We start from the raw sequence: 23055 nt of genomic DNA, 5'->3' as shown, positions 1-23055 counted from the left end.
CCCCCCCCCCCCCCGCGGGGGGGGGGGGGGGGGTCATATGAATTTGTGTTTAAGAGCTCCATCCATATTGTGTAGCTCGTGAACCTTATTCCACTTCAACCATATTTTCCATGTAGATTGTTAGTTTTTTCTCTATAGGTTGCCTCACTATCTACTACTATGCTCATCTGCCATAATTTTCTGACGATAATGTAATTGGCAAAATCACATGAAGAAAGAACTAATTCCAAATAAGCAACATACAATTTCTAATGTCAAATGCAAGATGTTCAGTGCAGTCATACTCACACAATTTTTTAATACTTTTCCACAAGAACTATTTGATATTATCTTAATGTATTAATGATCTTTACATTGGTTCATAGATAATAAAATGATTAATTAATTTACAAGGCTGCTGACCACCAACTACAGATATAAAGATAAAGCTCATTAACATCGAAAATTGCATAAACACACAAATGCCTTCTAGATGCAATAATCCACTTACAGCCAAACAAGCATACCTGCTTCTCAACTTCTTTTGTGAGAGAAAATAGATCAAATTTGATGTCCGTCTTTTGCAAAAACAATACAAACGTTTGCAGATTATGGATGTCAACCATCATGAGGTGTTCCACGCCAGGATGTTGCACCTAAACACATGCAGAACTTGATAAAATATTGTAAATTTAATTTACGACAGTAAAATTCAGAATATCCCTTGCCTTGACAGCAACATCAGTGTTTTCAGATCTCAATCTTGCCCGGTGAACCTAGAATAAAGCATAGGAAACATAAAAATGTGTTTAACATATGGCCATCGTTACCTCACAAAATACAATTACTAAGAAGGTATCCATGTATTCACTTGACACGACAATATATAAAAAGACATTATTTGACACTTTTATCAATATTTTTGCTTAAGAAAGATCCTATTTAATCCGATGGCAGGATTTTATTTGTCATCTCTGTGACTTCTACAGAGAAAACTTCGAGAAAAATACAAATTATGTCACGAAAGAATTTAGTACAGGTCCTGACCTTCCCAAAGGGTTATCAGTTTGTACTCTACCATGATATGATGCTTCGGAACAGAGCTTTTTAAGTTCTTTACTCAACCAAATTTAACCATTTCAAAGTTACTGATTTTCATCAATTTTAGAATTGTTGTCCGTATTTGATCATCGATTAGTTAGCTCACATTACATTTGTTAAAAAGCGACAGAAATATTAAAAAAATATAAATTCACGTATGAAATCTAAGAATCACTACAAAATATCTGTAACAAATTATGAAATCTAATAATCACTACAAAATATCTGTAACAGATTAATACCCACATATGTAAGTTTAAAATTACTATGCTCATGCAAAATAAAAGATATGCTTAGCATGCCCTAATCTTTGCAAAGGAATTGATGTAAATTAAACACATAATCAATCAGGCTCTAACCAAATACGCAGCCATGGTTGAAAGCTTGGAACATAAATATGAGACAAGGACCAATTAAGTATGATAATGTGCTGCATACAACATGGTACGGTACCTTGAATAAGAGATGGAGAAAGGATATTCTCAAAAAACATTAAAAGCACACTTAGAGGACTGTTAGACCAGTGGCAAGATAGAAAAACATAATGTTTGTGGCTAGCGCATAATTTTCCTTCAAAGTTTCTTCTTCTTTTATTTATGAAATATCACATTGATAAGAATACCAGCTCTGTTACTGTTATATCCAGATATTTCTCACTCTCGTCTTGTATATCATAACTGAAGTAACAGGACATATGTCAAACTCCACAACAGGTTAAATCTGTGCAGCTAGAATTTCAAAAGTATATATCTGGAAAAGAGGGGACCAATAATGAGGAGCAGTGCTTAAAAGTTATTTCTTTATAGTCCTTGATACTTTTATGAAATTTGTAAATATAAACAAAAAACCTGTGCTATTGAAGCAGAGCCCACAGGATTGGCATCAAATCGATCAAAAACGTCACCAAATTTCTTGCCTAATTCTTCCTCCAGAACTTTCTGGACCACTGGAAATGGTGTTGCAGGAGCCTGATCACATAATGTAACTAATTTTTTCACCCAAGCTGCTGGAGCCAAATCAGGTTTACCGAGAATTTGAGCAGCCTGTCCAAAAATTTTAGAATTAAAAATTGAATAAAATGCTCTTATTTCATTGGGATAAAAAACATATGTGTTAGGATTTGAAACTTCTCTATATTATCATCAAATTATATATAACAAAATGAAAAACATAATTCAAGCCCTTTGCTATTAAATGGTTGACATCAAACTGTACACAGGGAAAAGAAAAGGAAAGAGAACATCGTCCTAAAGAAGTTTTCCTACCATACAAAACGTGACTCTTTTTCTCTGAAAAGAAAAAAGAATCAAACAAGAAACTTAATTCCATGGCCATTACATGCAATGATCTTAACCCTTCATAAATTTTTTCTTATTTTGATATGGGTATTAGCTTCAAATTCAACATGCAACATAACTTGAAAAAGCACAGTCCTGAATCCACAGCTGTTCTTGCATCCAAACCCTCAACAAATAGGCAAGCAAAAAAGAAAATAAAAATAAAAATAAAAGAGGATACTTAATCAATTACCTATAATAAAACAAGGAACAAACACATCATAAAAGACTTTTCAAAAAAAAAAATCAACATTTACCTTCAGAAAAAGCCCACCAAGATCAGAGCAGAGAGAATACATCTTGTCCGCTCCAAGTTCATGCTGCTTCTCCCACATTGCGTCCTGCTTCTCCGCATCCTTCACTAATCCCGCTCGAATTTGACAAACCTAACCAAAAATAGTAATGACAATAATTATTATAATAAAACCCTAAAATCAAAATATTTCAGAAACCCATTAAAGAGCACATCATCAGAAGTCAGAAAGTGTGACCTTGTAGCTAGTGTAGATGTCCGCAGCCCTAACCCAGAACTGAATGGATCGATGCACTGGCTGTAGATGGAAGGAGAGCTTCTCCTTTAGATCCTCGAGTTTTGAAGAAAGAGGAGAGGCCATTATTTTGGGAGGGAAGAGAGAAGGATGAGGATTTTATTTGTTTTTCCCCCTTTTTTCCTTTTTTTTTTTTTACTTTTACGTAAGAGAGAGAATGTTGTGGTTGAGATTTGTATAGATGGTTCCTCGGATTGGGATCGATAAAAACATGTTAATGAAAGAGACAAAGCAGGGCAATTTGTCGGGATCACTCTCTTTTCTTTTTCTTTTTTTATTTTTTCTTTTCCTTCTTGGCCAAATCCCCTTTTTTATTTTTAATCTTCTTTTTTTACTTTTTATTTTGTTCTAGATGTTTGCTAATTGAGAAGTATAAAAATTGGATCCAATACTAAAAAAAAACATTTTCTTTTTTTCATGACCGATTGGAAAATGACTTGAAAGTAAGTATAAAGTGGAGCTCGTCCTATATGTAGTTAAACCCTTTTAAATTTCTAAAAATATCAAAAAAATCCATTTTTTACAATTTAACTTTTAACTATTCTTTTTTTTCTTTTTCTTTTTTTTACGTTCCATGGGAATCAAATAGATATAAAGAAAATATATGTCACATTGTTGCCTCAATTGTTTTTTTTTTCATTTGTCACCAGAAGATCTACAAATAGAAAATGATAAGAACCCAGTAGCGTCTCAGTTTATGTGGACGCGGACGAGGTTTTGATTGCTCATCCAGTATCTTTACTATAAAAATATGGAGTACAAAGAAAGAAAAAATATGCCATTAATTTACTTACATGGTAATAAATTTTGTCATAGAAATATTACTATGCGACAATTCTCTCTCTGGCTCAGGGTAAAAGAGTAAAAAAAAAATTCACTCATATAATCTATATGTGACAATAGAATTATAGGTGATTTATCCACAATTAGCCCTATTTTCTTTGATACTTCTTGTAATGATTTTGATTCTCTTCACACAGTGCAGATATTTCATTTTCAAGAAACAAGCATTTCTAAAATATTAAACACACAATTCATAACCAATACAGTTTCGGACTCTAAACAATTCACACAATACAATACTGGTGAACCATTCTTTGGAACCATATTCATGAACATTATAGTTGCTATTTCATCATATTCATGACCCATCAGCGACGAGGAAAGAAATTAAGTTTGAGTTTGCGTGTGAAATGTTTTTAATTTTTATTATTGGTTTAGTAATTTTATTGCAGAAAGAAGACACTTTTAACTTTCTTTATTTATAACTCCCCTTCCATTCACTAATCAACCTCTTAAGAGGTAACGGGTCAACGAATTTATGCAAAGTTATGTCTGTTTTATTAATTAAATTGCATGACTACCAACATACAACCCAAAAATAAATAAATAAATAAATAAAAATAAACAATAAAAAATATTTAAAAAAAACTGAAGAAAAGACCTTTACAGATTAGCTCAGTGCCACTCATCTCTTCACAGAATATCTAAAAATAAAAAAGTCAACTGTAGGGGAAAAATGATTATTTAAGCTAAGAACCTTGCAAAGTCCACGGTATTATTAGAACACATAGATGTGCTATATCAACAGAAGGTAGCTAGTTAAGCCAAAAAAATAAATAAAAATTGCAAGTTCACGGAATTATTAAAGCACATAGATGTGCTATATCAACAGAAGACAGTAGCAAATTCCTTTATTGGAAAATCACGGTTCAACTCTCCGAGAGGGCAAAAAAAAAAACATGTTTTATCTTTTAACCCCAACTGCAGAGCTAATACACGAGGCCGAAGTCAAAAAAAATACTGGAAATTTTGAAGAATAGGACATGGGAACTTGTGTGCCTTGTTTTATTCTCTGAGCCAAGATGCTTGAGCTGATACCCATTGACACAATTCACCTTCTTTGAACCATAGAGCTGTGTAAATAGAAGGGGGAAAAACACTGACGGGGTTAGAAACGTGCGAGGCAAATTTGTATTTAAAATTTTCATCAATACACATCACATGCATATTCTAATTAAATGTTGCGTGATGATATAATATACATCTAATATGAAAAGGCGAGATCAAGTTTGACAAGAAAACAGTTAACTTGTGCATACATGGTATTGTTCGTAAGCATTACAGCATTACTTATCTATAACCGCTATTTATCTATAACAGGCTATGTGCAGTTTTACACGCCTAGTCACAGACGCAAACAGGCTATGTGCAATTTTGCACGCCTAATCACTGACCCAAACATGCAGTAAGCAACTGGGACATTTGATCTCTTATCAGATCAAGCATTTTGTGCATGTAATATCTTATATCGAATATCAACCATCAGATGGCTGATGCTCGTTATGCGTATTTATCAATTATAATGTGCATTGTCTAAACTGAGCGTTGCACTTACAAATTTACATGATGCTTTTATTGTTAAATCCTTCATCCCGTTCAGTATAGCTCCTTGTGTAAAGGGCCTATTCAAATTAGGTTATCTTGCTCCAATCACCTAACTGCATCTATTTTAGCCATCATCTTCACCAGATGAATTACATATCGCCAAGGTCTCATTTTGTGGAGGCAAAACAAACTACTGGTTTAAGTTGTTAGGAAGTCTCTAAACCAGCAGATCCTACTAAAATCACTTCCGAAAGGTATCTCCAGTTGCGTTCTATATACGAGATGAACATCCATATATTGTATATGGGTTATTGGTGTTTTATGAATCGGCTGCTCATTTTGTTAAATGGGATACCAAAAGGTAAAGGGTTGTTAGATTCACACACCTACTCTTATCTCTTCGTAGAGCATTTATATTGAGATCACTCTTCCTCCAGTAATTCAACGATTCAAGGAACAAAATCCATTTATCAACTAAAAAACAGTCACTAAATTACATACCCAGAGAAATCACAGTCTAAATAGTTATATTGAAGTGTCCAAGAAAATGCATGGTACAGTAGAGAGCGGGGTGGTTCTAACATAATGAGGATTGAGGAACATCCCATGATGGAGTTAAATGACGAAAATGGTTTCATATAACCATCCCATATTACTGGAATGAAAGACTTTGTTGTTGTTAGAAAGATTACAACCAGTGAATAATTAAAACCAACCAAACAAATTCACATGAAATATAAGTACTCCTAAAAGCTCAACTAACTATAATTCTAATGGTAGAAACGAATAAGAAAAACTTAATGGTCTAAGAGATAAAACAGTAAGAATTCTCCTAGACAGAGTTAAAATTTGTATGGCTATTAACTGGCAAATGCCTCACCAATTTCTCGCTGTCCGTTATCAGGGCTGTCACTTCCATGAACAACATTTCTGCACAAGAATTCCAACATCAGACCCTCTCTTTCATGCTGAAGCGAGACAAATATCACGGGAAATAATCTTGTGACATATAAAAGTTCAAGAGTTCAGACCTTCCTGTTTGAACTGCTAAATCTCCTCGTATAGTGCCGGGTTCAGCTTGAAGAGGATTAGTTGCTCCTATTAGCTTACGGGCCGATGCAACAACACCGACACCTTCCCATGCCTTTCAAGTACAGAAGTAATAAGAAAATTATTCAGCATGAAAAGCTTTTTAATTCATTCAGCTAAAAATTATATTAGTAGGTGATATCTAGAAGTATACCATACAGACAACTGGACCTGATGTAATGTAGTCTATTAATTTAGGAAAGAAAGATTTGTCCTTCAGATCCTTGTAATGCTCCTGTCAATAGAAACTTCACAAATCTGTCATCTGAAGTAAAAGGCTTATCTTATCTTACATGTATGCCTTTTATTAGCAAGAACTAAGTGTAAGCTATAATAAAGAAGACAGATCACCGTTGATATATTCTTTTCAGTCAAAAGGAAATACGAAATGGTGAAAGCGTTTTGTACTCTAAAGATTAGCTCCTGCCTTCTCTAAACATAACAGTTGATATATTCTTTTCAGTCAAAAGGAAATACTAAATGGTGAAAGCGTTTTGTACTCTAAAGATTAGCTTCTGCCTTCTCTAAACATAACGAAAAAGTCATGCGATCAACATCGTGAAGATAATACACGATCAACCATGCTTGATAGTTGATGCTTGCTAATATAGAATATAGATCTGAAAACCTGCACTATATATAGATGCAAGAACATGGATCAGGTCATTTATTCCAGTTTGAAGCCAAACTGTAACAAACTATATGTTTTGAACAAAATTTCCATATTGATGCAATTCAAGACTAGCTACAAAATTCGCAGACCACTTCGTGATGCGTGTTCTCAATGGAATGGATTGTCTAGAAATAGATGAAGAATATTGCTACCAGAATAAATTCCCAACTAGTCACTTGATACTTTCATGTCCTGCAACTAGTGATGTAGTTCTTAATTTAGGAAACTGTCTAGTCCAATATGATGTGGTCACTTGTCTGAGTTCATACAACTCATTTTACCACGGTATGGAGAAGTTTCAATGTGCATTAAGGACCTTTGAGCAGAACTGTAGCTTTATTTTCATTAGAAATAGCCTCAATTATGCGAGTTCAGCACCTGGGCTTCCGTGGTGAACTTGTTTTGTTATTTTATTGTATTTGTTTTGGGTATCTTAAATTAGTCTCTCTAACCATTACACCAAAACTCTGAAGTTATTGTGAAGGTTGAGGATCATATTTTTATAATTAACATGCCCCTGCAGGTTGAGCGTCCTTTTAATGGGCTGAAACCTGGACTCCCGCAACAGTGTGAATTTTTTTAGAAAATCCACTTTAAATTCTTGACCGGTGGATTTGAATCTAGGTTGCTCTAATACCATCTTTATATTCAAAATTTCAGCCTGCTACCTAGCTACACAGAGGCCTCCCTCCACGGCTAGCTACTTAGAGAGATTCAATTTAAGATGGTATTAGAGCAACTCAGGTTCAAATCCCATCGGCCATGAATTTAAAGTAGATTTTCTATAAAATTCAAGCCGCTGCGTGAGTCCAGGTTTCAGCTCATAAAAAAGGGCATTCAACCTACGAGACATGTTAGAATTAATATAAAACTATAATCCTCAATCCACATCATAGCTTCGGAGTTTTGGTGTAATGGTTAGAGTGACTAAATTTAAGAGGGTACATTGTCAATTCAACATTAACATGGATGTTGTTGGATGCGACTATGGAAATTATGAACTCCCTTCGCAAACTTTGTGGGCTTCAGGAGCCCAGTTTGTGAGTGAAGTACTATGCTTGTGTTGAGCAGGAAGGTCTTAAATTTTCCAGTAAAAGAATACATTGGTCCACTGTCATGAATCTTTTTTTTACTGGGGAATTAGAGACGGCTTCTTTCACACAATCAGATAAAAGATCAGAACTGAAACGGCACACCCATTAGGTTATCACAGGATTGAACACACTTCGCAACTTAAACTTACATCAAGAATTAAAAATGACAAACTTGAAACGACCACCAATTTCAACAATGGGAACAAAGAGGTATAATATCATAGACTCGTTGGAGGATATATTACAATATCAACTTTATATTAACTAATTAAATTTAAGAAATGACATAACCAAATGTATGATCATGAAGAAATGTTAACAAATCTAATTAAGCCAAATGCAAACCTCAGCCAAGTCCTTAGGGCATTGAAAAAGCTTCAATCCCTTGAGCAAAAACCCCTTCTTCTCAAATCGAGAAATAATCTCTCCAACCTATCAACAAACAAGAACTCCAATAAATTCAACAAACACGAGCTAAAAAAGCCTTAAATTTTTGTCTTTCAAATTCTTATTACCAGTCCACGTTGAACACCATCAGGTTTAATCATAATATAAGACACCTCGACGTCCTCCTGCAACAAAATCACCACTCAAATCAATAGTAAACCAAAATTGGCCATTTTCTGAACGGGGTCTTCTTCAAAATCTCATATTGACATAAAAGCTACGATTATTACTACAATAGAGCCACCACCCAAATCATCAAAAAAACCGAACTTGGACTGTTTTCTCAAATGGGTCTTGTTCAAAATCTCATCTTGACATCGAAAGCTACGATTTTTCACTACAATAAAATCACCACCCAAATCAACAAAAACCAGCACCGAGCTATTTTCTCAAATGGGTCTTCTCCAAAATCTCATCTTTACCATTGAGGCCACGAGGTGAGGAAGAAAGATGCCGGTTCTGGTGCTCTGCGGCCGAGCTCTGGCATGGGCGAGGTTTGCAGAGAGAGAAAGAAATGGAGATGGATGGAGAGAGGAGAGATGGCGGTAATTTGACCGGGGGGTGAGAGTAAGGTTTCGTTGGCGATATGAGGTCTGAGATAGAGCAACAGGGGTCGTGCTGAGAAGAGAAAGGGCAACCATTTCTCTTTCTTTCAATCTCTATCCTCTCCTCTTCTGCCTTGGACTTTCGATGTGTCACCACTGGATTTGGCGAGGACTTCGGTTGGTGACTGATGCTTAGCGTCTGTTTGTTTCACCAATTTTATGGAATAGGAATGATATTTGCACCTGACACTAGTGTTTTCCTAATTAATGGATTCTAAATGAATCCTAATCCTGAGTTTGGTTCAAAAAAAAATTATAGAATTGCTAATCTAGAAAGTGGCTCAAACAGTTGATATTTCAGGAAACCCAAATCCATTCCATTTGAGAGGAATTGAGCGATATTTCTGACACCTCTCCTCTTTCTTATTCTGATTCCTAATCTACGAAACCCTAGATCTGTTGATCCGTGGTTTCCCCGTTGTTCTTCTCCCGCCACAACGCTCTCTTCTTCGCACCTCTTCTCCCGCCGCTTGTCGTGGCTTGTGCGTGGTCGTGTCTGGAACTCGAAACCCTAGCTCTGGTTGAGCCATGGTTTTTTGCAGATTTATATGTCGAATCGGCTTCTCCCTCTAATCTGATCCCACCTCTTGTTGAGCCGTGATTTCTTTGATTTGTTTTCCAACTTCTTGTTGGTGGGTTCCTTGGCTTTGGTTGTTGGTGATCCCTTCTCGAACTGGTGTTGGTTCGGATGTGTTTGTTGGCTACGGTGTTGATCCCGGCTTTGGTGGGTTTGTTGGGTTTGTTGCTTGGACCTCGACATTTTTTCCCCTCTGCAGCTTAAGGTATACGATTTTCCTCCTCTTTTTTGTTCGTGATAATTCATTATTTGGGAATTTTAACAAAGAATAGGATTATGTTTACTAAATTTCAGTTAGTTGTGTGAAATATAATGCAATTGTTCGCATCAATATTGTTCTATTTAGTTAGTTGTGTGATAAATGTCAGTTATGATTACTAAATTTTAGTTAGTTGTGTGGAAATTTCAGTTATGTTTACCAATTTTTAGTTAGTTGTGTGATAATTCATTATTTAGGACTTTTAACAAAGTATAGGGTTATGTTTACTAAAATTCAGTTAGTTGTGTGAAATAGAACGCATGATATTTGTGTGAATGTGTTGTTCTTGATAATTGTGTTTATTACAAAAGAATGTGAATGCATGAAAAATAATAGGGTTATGTTTACCAAAGAATGGGGTTAAATTCATTACATGAAAGGAACCGGGTAGTAGAATGTGTTGTTATTGATAATTGTGTGAAATCGAATGCAACACTAGTTAAAATAAAATTTAGTATAATTAGATTTCTTGCGAATAAATATTTGTATCAGTTATCTAATTAATTTTAACTGAAATAAGTAGACAAGATAAGTTGTAAATGTATGCTAATTTTAAAACGGATGTAGATGGATATGGAAAATGAAGAAGAATTGAAGAGGATGTGTGCTAATACAGCTGTCTGCGCCGTGGTCACTTTGGTAACATGTATTTTAAGAATACGTGCTAAGCGCAAGAGAATATCAACTTGTATGAAGCAAGAAAATATCAGAAAAAAATATTGTAGAGAGGCTCACTTCAGACGTGTATTGGAGGGCTATCAAGATAGTTGCCGATCTTATATTAGAATGAGACCGAGGGCCTTTTTTAAACTTGTTGAAGTAATGAAAGCAAACGGTTTATTAAAAGATACAAGACACCAAAGAATAAGAAAGAGTTGTTCAATTTAAGGCATTCATCTTTAAGATCAAAAATTGAATGCACATTTAGGATACTGAAGAATCGGTTTAAAATTCTAACGGCGAAGCCGAATTATCCATTTCCCACTCAAGTGGACATTGTACTAGCGTGTACTGTGTTGCACAACTTTATTGCCTTGGAGGATCCGGATGATGATATTTTAAATGAAAATGTTAAAATTGATGAAGATACTAGGAAGAGACAAATGAAGACGATTCAAATGTGGTGGATTATACTCAAAGTAGGACATAAAGAGAGGATCGAGATGTAAGAAATGAATGGAAGGAGATGCAAGATCAAATTGCTTGGGCGATGTGAGTGGATTATTGTGCAAAGTATAATGGTGGTAACACAATGGAGAGCGGTTTAACTTAGTGTGTTATTTGTTCTATAGCTATGTAATAACTTGGTAAATTTTAAAATACTATTCGCATCGATTTTGTTTAATGTTTCTTTGCTTGTACCAAAACATTACTACTTTTATCGGTTGCTCTTTTATTATGTTGTTTGAGAAATATCGTCGTTTCATATATTCCTTGATAAATGCATGCATATCCCATATTGTTTTATATTTCTTTATTGTTAATATGGCTATGCTTACAATATATATTAGGTATGGCTAACAATCCGGCAGATAAGCAAAGCGTGCCTTCTCATTCGAATGCAATGCCAAATCCTACATCAGGGATTAACATGAACTTCATGCCTGTTCGACCACAACCATTCACTTCACCTCCTCATACATTCTCACCATTCCCACCATACGATGGTAATTATGGTGGGATGACATAGCCGCCAATATCCTACATGAGCTTGTTAAGCAGTCCACAAGGTTTGCTATTTCCCACAGCTAGTTCTCAAAGTAGTGGACCTAATCAATTTTCACCAAACACTGGTGATTCAGGTGGAAAAGATATTCATGACGTTGATGGTGCGGAGCACACTTCGCCATTGAAAAGAGGGAAAAATTAGCTCATAAGAAAAAAGTTCCGGGTGCCAGGTTGAACTCAAGAGGCGTGGCTAATAAGTTTTGGCTTCCGGAGCACGATGATGTGCTTATTCCTTATCTTGCAGATTTAGCATTGGATGGCCTAAAACCAGACAAGAACTTCAATGCTGAAGCTTATAAAATGGCTACCATGAAAATCAACATGCAATTCAGGACTGATTTCACTCACCTACATGTCATTAACCACTTGAAATGTTTGAGGAACAAATTCAACGACATGAAGGCTTGCCTTGATATAAGTGGTGCTGGGTGGGATGAAACAAGTAAAATAATTACATTGGATGATGAAACCTTGAAATCTTGGGCTCAGGTATAACAAATTCAGCATCTATATTATCACCAAAATTTAATACATTTGATTCACTACTTATGAGTATTTGTTATTACAGGACAAATCCAATTCTAAGTATAAAGCATACATAAACAAACCCCTTCCTCACTTCAAAAATTTACAAGTTATCATGGGTGATGATCAAGCCAAGGGTGAATTTGTTAGGCCCGTGTACGCTAACATTGGGTCTAGTAGGTCCATACATATTCCCGATGATGATTGCGAGATTCTAGAGGAGAGTGAAACTGAACCACAATCTGATGCTTGTAACCAACCACATTCTGATGCTGTTAACCAACCATAACCCACTAGATATAAGACTAAGAGTAAAGACAACATGACTTCATCATCTAACAAGAAAACCAGAAAATCTAATCGTGAAGAGGAAATGCTAAGACAACATGACTTCATCATCTAACAAGAAAACCAGAAAATCTAATCGTGAAGAGGAAATGCTATGTGCTTTTGTTGAGTCAATGTCTTAGTCAATGAGAAATCAACACGTTATTTACTAGACTGAGCAGTTGGCTGCAGCGTTGAAGGAACATAGGTCTGAATATTCTGAGGAGTTCCTTGATAGGGTTTTAGACCATTTATATGACAATGAACGTGAAGCTAGGAGGTATTTCATAAAAACCAAGGAAGGTCAGCAGAGGTACATCACCAAATTAGTTAATGACCAAGGTTGGTCGGATAGCTAGTTTGTTGGGTTTCGATTATATTTTAATAAATATTATTGTGTTAATTGCAAACTATTAATGTTACAATATATATTTTTATTATGAAGAACATCTATGTCGTTGTGGGATTAATGAATTAGTATATTTTAACTTTTGATGCAGGTAAGTATGGTCGTGGAATGATCAATGAGTTCTTTGAATTTTGCATTTTCTTTAGATATCAGGTAAATGGGTTTGTTGCTTGGGTTTACTGATGTCGGCTTTTACATTCTGTTGCTTGGGTTAACTGCTGTCGGTTTTGAAGCTCAATGAGTTCTTTGGGTTTGTTGCTGTTTTGTTCTAAACTTGTGTAGCTCATGTGAATCGGGTTTGCTGCTGTTTTGTTCTGAGCTTGTGTAGCTCCTTGCTGTTGGGGTTTGTTGCTGTTTTGTTTTGAGCTTGTGTAGCTCCTTGCTCTTTGGGTTTGTGGCTGTTATTTGGAGCTTGTGTAGCTCCAATTGCTGGGGTTTGTTGCTGTTTTGTTCTGAGCTTGTGTAGCTCCTATGAATTGGGTTTGCTGATGTTTTGTTTGGAGCTTGTGTAGCTCCTTACTGTTGGGGTTTGTTGTTGTTTTGTTTTGAGCTTATGTAGCTCCTTGCTCTTTGGGTTTGTGGCTGTTATTTGGAGCTTGTGTAGCTCCAATTGCTGGGGTTTGTTGCTGTTTTGTTCTGAGCTGGTGTAGCTCCTATGAATTGGGTTTGCTGTTATTTTGTTTGGAGATTGTGTAGCTCCTTGCTGCTGGGTTTGCTGCTATTTTGTTCTGAGCTTGTGTAGCTCCTTGCTACTGGGTTTGTTGCTATTTTGTTCTGAGCTTGTGTTATTCCTGTGAATTGGGTTTGCTACTGTTTTCGTCGTGGCTTGTGTACCTCCTTGCTACTGGGTTTGTTGCTATTTTGTTCTGAGCTTGTGTAGATCCTTGCTACTGGGTTTGTTGCTGTTTTGTTCTGAGATTGTGTAGCTCCTGTGAATTGGGTTTGTTGCTATTTTCGTCGTGTCTTGTGTAGCTCCTTGCTGCTGGGGTTTGCTGTTGTTTTCGTCCCGGCTTGTGTACCTCCTTGCTACTGGGTTTGCTGCTGTTTTGTTTGGAGCTTGTGTAGCTCCTTGTTGCTGGGTTTGTTGCTGTTTTGTTCTGAGCTTGTGTAGCTCCTGTGAATTGGGTTTTCTGTTGTTTTGTTTAGAGCTTGTGTAGCTCATTGCCTTTGGGTTTGTTGCTGTTTTCGCTGGAGCTTGGGTTGCTTTGTTGCCTTTGGGTTTGTTGTTGTTGTTTTTTTTTAGCTTGTGTAGCTATGTAGGCTGCTATGTGGGAGCTGTTTTGCTTTTCCTTGCCTGTGGGTTAATTGCTGTTTTGTTTTGAGCTTGTGTAGCTCCTTGCAGTTGATATTTAGCAATGATGATGATCAGCGTTTACTGAGAATGCAATCTAACTTACATTGTTTATTATATTCAGATGAGGTAAAAGGGGATGAGATTACAGCCTACATTGAATTGACAATGTCTAGGCGAGATAATTCATCCTTATAATGCAATCTGTAATAAACATGTAAGTTATAGGTGGGGCAATCAATTATGACAAGTTGATCTATTACTGAGCCATACAATATCAATTAGAATTTATACCCAATTCAAAAAACAGTTTTCATTACATCCTCAATAGTTTTTGCAAATACAGGTACATGACATGCAGTTTGTAATAATTAAAATAATACAAAAAGTTGCTAATAAAATTGCTGAAATTTTCCAAGCTAGTAGTTGATTTTCGACAAGTCTCAATTCTTTCTTCAGCCTCTTTGATTGTAAAATATATTTATCTCCGTACCTATTTTCTTTGATATATTGGCTTCTTTGGTTGCTTGAGTCTCCTCTTTTATCAGCCCATTCGAAAAAATTACATTCTTTATTTGGGAATTTTGCACACCCTCAATAACACCTTCCCTTATTTTTATCATTCTTGTACACTTTCATCGGTGTTCGTAGATTGCAGTCGCAATAAACTTCATAATTTTGGTAGCACTCTTCTGATATCATATTGATGTCTGGGATCCAAATTGAAGACAATGAGAATCTTAAAATTGCTAAAAATTGAGAATGCATGGATTAATTTGAGGTCTTAAGTTGAATTTATAGTCACCATGACCCTGAATTAGCCGTTGCTACAGTGTTATGTCTTTGAATTTTGAAGATGGTGGAAATAGCTGTTGCTACAGTGTTTTTTCTTTGAATTCTGAAGTTGGTGAACCTAGCCGTTGCTACAGTGATTTTTTAATGATCAGTGAGCTAGCCGTTGCTACAGTGTTGATCCCTAAAAAAAATTTATTCTGAACCAAACATGGTATTAGGAATTGGAGGGTTTCTATAAAAGTGAGATTCCTAATTCTTTGGGTGAAACAAACATAGAATGCAAAAAAAAAATGGGATTCCATAAAACTAAAACTTGTCTATAAATTTTATATGGATTAGGTTGGAAATGTAAATTAAGGATTTATTACAATTTGGTGTTAAAATACAATTATGATAATTTGGAGATTGCATATGTACATATTCTCTGTAGATTCAAGCTTATATTGAAAACTTTCAATAAAAATAAACCTACATTCTGTATCTATTTTTATCAATTATTAGAACTCAATTTTTGATACTATACCCCCACTTTTCTTAGAATGCTAGAAGACATACATGCACCAGCAACACCACCCAGTTGGTACACCTAAAAATAGCCTTTGATCTTTGAATATTTCTAAACTTTGACAAATATGTAATTCCGCATTTTCACTATGACCCAAATATGTAATCTTTATAAACAAACAAATAAGAAGCACATAAGTGTTGTGCGCAGCGGAAATTTCGGCAGAGTTTCTGGTGCACAATAAGAGAGAAAGGTCGATAAGAATTCTTGTTTCTTAAAGGGAACAAGAATCTGAAGCCTAATATCCCATCAAAGTGGGATATTAGCTCTTCCTCTCGTCAGCTCTAGGACTGTGTGTCGAGGGATCCTAAAAACTATTACAATGGCCACAAACTCAAACAAACCAATTTTACGTGGTTCGGCAAACTGCCTACGTCCACGGGGCAAGGAGGGGGAGATCTACTATTAGAGGGAGAGAATACAACTAGGGTTTACAATCACTCAATCTAAACCCTCAAACAATCTCTCTCTCACACACAAATATCTCTCAGTTTTTCTCTCAAAAGAAACAGCCACCGGAATAACACGCCGCCCAAAACTCACTTTTGCATGCTGCCTTTTTTCCCAGCCTCTGCACGCTGCCAAAAAGAAAAACTGCTACCCTCCTTCGCACAAACCTAGATGACTGACTACAAGAGATATATATAGCTGTACTATTTCAGGTGGGCCTGGCCTCTTTTGTCCGCTGGACTCATGATCTTCACGCGGTTTCTCCAAGCATGTGGCCCCCACATGATTGAAACCGTATTCTTTGAAAAAAACACCTTAGCCTCCCACACGTCTACGTCTTTGCTATCACTATCTCTTCACACAGATCTTTTCACATGGCCTTCTTCAAAGCTTGTGGTCCCCACTTGCATTTCACGTGTTCACAATTCTCCACCTCGGTGAAGTTTTCCCAAAACTGAGCCGACACCAACCAAATCAAATGTCTCACTTGTTGTGTCCAGTACGAAGTGAAATATTTCACGACAACGGACTCAATCCACAACAAGTCGAGACCCAAATGAGAATGCAAACAAACTCCAAACGTCGGTATCAACTCACCAAATCGATCTCACCCCCATCAAATAATCAACCCGGCTGCATCATAAAGACTGCCTACGTATCCTCTTGCCCAAGGAATCAAGTCTTCACGTAGTTCACCCAAATGGCCTCCAAAGGCCTCAATTCACTAGAAGAGTTCGCAACCCTTCTCCAATATCATCAACTCTGCGGCTGATAGCACCTCCAATGGCCTCAAACATCTCCACCTGAGGTGAAGCAATGGTCATATCCAAACTGCATCTATCAGCTGCACTCGAGTCAAAACCCAACTCATCATCTGCATCCGAATCCAAATGACTCCCATGCTGTGTCACCTCAGCTGGAATCCCAACCAATGTAGAATGATCTGGAGTAATCTTCACCCAATGTGGAGTAGCATCACTCTCCACCCGTTGCGATACCTCTAAGGTCTGTCCAAAACTCTCCACCTGCTGAGAGTCAATTGGCTTCCTCATCGAAGCCTCAACCAAAGTGACACTACCAGACCTATCTTCCAATGGAGTTTTACCTCCAATCACAACAGTTGACAACTCTTTAATAGGATGACCCAAATATGTCGAAGCCTCTGTCCAGAAACTCTTCTGCAAACCATTGCTCGACCACAAACACCGATCCTCCTCCAGCAAGGCACGGTTCTCCAAATTTGTCACCCTATCTAGCTGCCCCCCCTTGGAAGGCCCCCAAACATCCACGTGAACTCCTCCAGAACGACCCTTAACTCGGTGAATCGAGGTGTCAAACTTCACCTCGGTCTTCTTGCTCACATCAACATGTTCACTGGACTTCAAACTGCAGGTCTTCGCACCCTCTTTCAATCTATGCGAGGAATCAATACTGGAATGGCCAAGCCCCAAATGCCGCAGTCTAGTCAAATCAACAGAAGTCGTCAGCTCTCCACCTGCCACTATACCTCCAGTCAAGTACAATATTGGTGTACATGGCTGATCGATAAGAATTCTTGTTTCTCAAAGAGAACAAGAATCTGAAGCCTAATATCCCATCAAAGTGGGATATTTGCTCTTCCTCTCGTCAGCTCTAGGACTGCGCGTCGAGGGATCCTAAAAACTATTACAATGACCACAAACTCAAACAAACCAATTTTACGTGGTTCGGCAAACTGCCTACGTCCACGGGGCAAGGAGGGGGTAGATCTACTATTAGAGGGATGGAATACAACTAGGGTTTACAATCACTCAATCTAAACCCTCAAACAATCTCTCTCTCACACACAAATATCTCTCAGTTTTCCTCTCAAAAGAAACAGCCACCGGAATAACACGCCGCCCAAAACTCACTTTTGCACGATGCCTTTTTTCCCAGCCTCTGCACGCAGCCAAAAAGAAAAAAATGCTACCCTCCTTCGCACAAACCTAGATGACTGACTACAAGAGATATATATAGCTGTACTATTTCAGGTGGGCCTGGCCTCTTTTGTCCGCTGGACTCATAATCTTCACGCGGTTTCTCCAAGCATGTGGCCCCCACATGATTGAAACCGTATTCTTTGAAAAAAACACCTTAGCCTCCCACACGTCTACGTCTTAGCTATCACTATCTCTTCACACAGATCTTTTCACATGGCCTTCTTCAAAGCTTGTGGTCCCCACTTGCATTTCACGTGTTCACAATAAGTTCTAGAAGCTAAATTCTCATCCTTTTGAGGGATGAAAGATTCTTTTTGTTATATACATTAAATAATATTTGATGAAGAATAAAGCCTAATAATTCTCTAAAGAATCGTTACTCAAGGTTACAAGTGTTAGATATAGGTATCCTGGAGGCAATAATTGTATATTGTAACAGGACCTATATGAATTTAACATCCTTATTCAAAATGATAGTATGCTATTTGGTCAGTATTTATCTGATATTTTTTAAATACAGATAAAGTCCTTAGAATGATACTAGACTATCAGAATTTCGATAGTGGTTGTAAGGAAGAAGAGATCTGATTAGTCGCTAACGTATATTCTAAAATGTTCATAGTCGATGAAGTGTTGAGATAGGACATCATTACTTTGATAAAGACTAGTGTATACTCTATTTGTACTTTAGAAGGACGATGATCCATCTCTTAGATCATTGATGCTGAGACATCAAGATACAGTATACAGGTGACTCATTAGTAAACGAGTTGACTAAACGACTCACTGAGAACGTCTAGCTGGTAATTATACTTAACTGTCAAACAGAAGTTCTTAAGTGATAGTACAAAGTAGTCTCTTGACCTGAGGTATGAGTGCAATATCTTACATGTCAGTATAGGTATACTTAGACTTTTACCTAACCACAGTTCTCATTGAGTTGTGCATAACGGTTCTTGTTAGGTGCATCCCGAGACATAAGTAGATATTAAAATGCCAAAATGAGATTTGTCTCTCCCAGTATAGGGGTTGATGTCATAAGATTGTTTGATATAACTATAGCCTGAAAATCCTTGGCCAAGATGAATAAAATAAATTGAGTGTCAGTTTGATCTTAAAGGTTATGAGTTTAATATCAACAAATACTAACCGAGCTGTTAGGATTTGATAGTTTTCCATACCCTAGGCTCTATAGTTTGACATGATTTGACGAAGAGACCAGACTGTACAATATTATCACTGAGTAGTCTTCATATGTAGCTAGCACCTCTGTTGTACTTATAGATATGATCCACTGTCGAGTTCTAAGTTGGGCCCTAGAGTCACACCAAGAGCGTACTTGAATTCTATGAAATACAATTTATAGAATTAATACGTATGATTGATGCACATATATAATTTTTACCGGATACACATAAAAAGTTATATGTATCTGTAAAATCAGAATGATATGTGCTTAAGAAATGAATTTCAGTATTTTCCCATAAAGTTAACTTTTAGTCAACTGGTTGACTTTGTTAGGCCCTAGAGGGGGGGTGATTAGGGTCTTATGCTAATCTAATCTGATTATATGCCAATTAAAACTAATTAACAAGTTATCCTAGCAAGTATGAAATGCAACAATATATATGAGCTAGGATAAGCAATATACAATGAGATATATCCTATATATGCAAGGATATATAAACAACACAAGGGTAAACAATCTAAACAAGATAGTGGATGATATAGATAATGAGCTAATGACAATGGCGATATAAGATATGAACATAAATATGAATGAACGCCAAAGCACACTCAAACAAGCAATATGATCACGGAGTTCGGACCTTCCGTCCTACGTCTCCGCTCCCCACTCCCGGGGAGAAATCCACTATCACAACCGGGTTTTCTACGTTCACCCGAATAACGTTTACACCTCACAGTATCGGTTTTCAACGCTCACCGATCAACGTCACTCCTCACAATCGGTTTTCTAGTTCACCGAAAACTTTCACACCACACTCGGTTTCTAGCTCACCGAAAACCTAACAATCTCACAATGTAACAAATATAAATTGTTCTCTAATATGGATGAGAACACAATTAAAGCACAACTCAAATGTTACAACTCTCACAACCCTAATATATTATGAATGCAAATACAATAAGCTCAAGTGGGTGTGTGTAAACAATGAGTGAAATCAAAATCAAAACTAAACTCAATTAAAATCTAGCATATAGAAATTATAAACAAAATAATAAATAGCTAGAAATGAGTTTAGAGATTCTTCTCTGAATAACAAGATGGAGAGATGGAGATTGAAGCCCAAACAAGAAGATGATCTCCTCCACTTGTGAAAACTTCTTCACAAACAAAACAAACCCTTAAACACACTTTAAACCCTTGTTTAAAACTTATTTTAAAAACTTCTTTTCATCTATAAAACATTCCGAAAATTCCGTCGGTCGACCGATGAGAGCAAAAACACGAAGAAAACATTCTGGACCATCGTCGGTCGACCGGACAACACGAGGAAAACATGAGCAAAAACCGATGGAGTTTTTTGGTCGACCGGACCGGTCGACCGACAGACTCTCTGTCGCCTAGTGATGAAAGATCAAATGATCGGTCGACCGGTGCGGTCGACCGAAAACAGATATGACAGGTCTGAAAAATTATTTATCTGATTTTAAAACGCTGTTTAAAAATATCAAATAAAATCCAAAAAATGTAAAACTTTGGGGAATGATTGTAAACATGATAATAAACATGCTACAGCGACTGGTTATCAAAAAGGACTTCCCAAATGAAAAATATCATCATTTTGCAAACATGTTCAAAAACATGAAAACCTGAAAATTGATATTTTGATATTTTGTCATAAACCAACTTTTGAAACTTTATGAAATATTTTTATAGACTTAGTAAAACATGTATAAACTGATATTGAAGTCTACAAACTAAGAATACAATATTTTCACAAAATTGCATATTCTATGCAATAAATACCAAAACACAATAGTAAATATGAAACATGTGATTTCATATTTATAAACATGAAAACTCAAAACTATGTATGTATATATATAACTATATATATGCATAGAAACCAAAACTTGTGTGTATATATATAACTATATATATATACGAAGAAACCAATAAAATGTGTGTGTATAGATATTGAGCTTAGAGTATATAACACACATAATATAAATCCTAAACTAAATTACCCAAGCTAGATCTTGATCTTCAATAAGCTCTTCTAGGTAATCTTGCGGATGAAGCTTTAACTTGGATCTTGAACTTTGAATAGCAAGGCTTCACCGACATTCCGCCAACCTCCTTTGGATGTGATCGTGTAGGCTTAATACATCCATCCTCCAACAACGTTGTTTGTCTACAAAACATAGGAATGCACAAACACTAGACAAACAACATTAGTAATAAATTGTTTGTTAAACATCATCAAAACAAGAAGGCCAACAGACTTTTAGTCAACTCATTGATTTTTTGGTCATATGATGACTTATTAGTTAATGATTGGAAAATTATAGAATATCGTATTTATGAAACACCGTATGATGTGGTATTTTCATTTATGAAATACACACTTTATTATAACTTGATTAATGAGTCATGAGATGAGTCATTAAGGTGATATGGTTTGGGAACATGGTTTAAGCACATGGTTTTGATTCTTCATGACTCTTTCCATGACTCATGAGATGAGTCATTACATGACTCATGAAAGGAATCATTATATTTAGATGACTCATGGCATGACTCATGAGATGAGTCATGACATATCTCACTCTATATATATGAGCTCTCTCTCTTTTATGGAGAGGTTAATGAAAAATTGGCTAAGTGGTTTTTTTCATAAGAGAATAAAAGAGAGCTCTACCTCTTACTAAACTCTAGCACTCTTTGACTAAGAGGAAGTAGTAGGATTTTATAGTACTCCGGGGTGGATATCTTGCCTTGTATCTCAAGAAGACTCCGATTTTATCAAGCTCACTTGAAGACTTGGAGATCCACTACAAGGAGGTTTACAACAACAAGGAGAACGAGCTAGGGGTTGTTCGATCTACCATCGAATCACGCTATGAAAGTAAGCCTTCGAAGCTCTTGGTTGCTTTCTTTATTATAGGGATCATGTTAGATTTAATTAGGATGGTCCTAGTTTGTATTTCATGCTCTCTACATGCTTAGTATTATTATACATACAATATTCCGCTACGTATTTTGCATGTAATTAGCACGAATTTCCAACAACAATGACTCCAGCCAATACTCCTGTTCGTCTAACCGCGTTGTGCATGAAAATATTATACATCAATTATACTTAAACAAGCAGTAATAAATTAGTCACGCAACTCTTAATCCACCATGATAAAAACCAAAGTGTACACATCTAGAATACTAAGTTTGATGAACTCTAGGAAAGCATTTTAACTTTTTTTCCCTCCCCTTATACTAAGTACCTCAAGTTTGATTTTGGAACAACAATAGTTCAGTACATTTCAGATTAATATATCAGTATTTTTCAATGATTATTGACTGCCACCCTTAATCGTCTGATTGGATTCTTAAATTTTAACAAATTAATCTACAAAGATGAAAAATATCCATTAATTTTATCAAATATACATTAGGGCCTACGGAATTTTCATATTTCACATAAATTCTCAGAAAGTTTCCAATTAGATTTTTCTTTTTTCTTCTTATTCATTCAAACAATATCATCCATGCTAATTAATCCCATATATCTTCTGCATTTTCAGTACAAAGTTTCTTTAAATAGATATACAATTCGACAGAAAGGAAATTTTCAACCCAAAATGGAGAAGAAAAAAACTGACAGGTAATTTGTCAGGGCTGAAAAAAAAACCCTCAACAAATTGATAAACCTGCACAGGTGACA

General features: G+C 36.2%; 2 protein-coding genes across 2 annotated transcripts in view; both read right to left on the bottom strand.

Annotated features, from left to right (window-relative positions):
• Window positions 1-3147, bottom strand: part of LOC109836690 (uncharacterized aarF domain-containing protein kinase 1-like) — a 9861-nt gene extending 6714 nt beyond the window's left edge. The window contains exons 1-5 of the mRNA XM_020404667.1: window positions 2909-3147; window positions 2675-2803; window positions 1929-2123; window positions 708-755; window positions 507-635 (exon numbers count right to left, since the gene is read on the bottom strand). Of these exons, the coding sequence (XP_020260256.1) occupies window positions 507-635; window positions 708-755; window positions 1929-2123; window positions 2675-2803; window positions 2909-3031 (624 nt within the window). The 5' untranslated portion in view covers window positions 3032-3147. The remainder of the gene's footprint in view (window positions 1-506; window positions 636-707; window positions 756-1928; window positions 2124-2674; window positions 2804-2908) is intronic.
• On the bottom strand, window positions 4570-9384 carry LOC109836689 (nucleoside diphosphate kinase 2, chloroplastic). Its single transcript, XM_020404666.1, has 7 exons — window positions 9079-9384; window positions 8725-8781; window positions 8555-8641; window positions 6597-6677; window positions 6385-6497; window positions 6234-6283; window positions 4570-4881 (listed from the first exon to the last, which is right to left on the bottom strand). Exons 1-7 carry the CDS (start codon window positions 9295-9297, stop codon window positions 4814-4816), a joined length of 675 nt encoding a protein of 224 aa, XP_020260255.1. The 5' UTR covers window positions 9298-9384; the 3' UTR covers window positions 4570-4813.

The sequence above is a fragment of the Asparagus officinalis genome, chromosome 4 (assembly GCF_001876935.1).
Source record: "Asparagus officinalis chromosome 4, Aspof.V1, whole genome shotgun sequence".
Classification (NCBI taxonomy): domain Eukaryota; kingdom Viridiplantae; phylum Streptophyta; class Magnoliopsida; order Asparagales; family Asparagaceae; genus Asparagus; species Asparagus officinalis.
The sequence above is the reverse complement of the archived record's forward strand: the minus strand, read 5'-3'. Positions and strand labels throughout refer to the sequence as shown.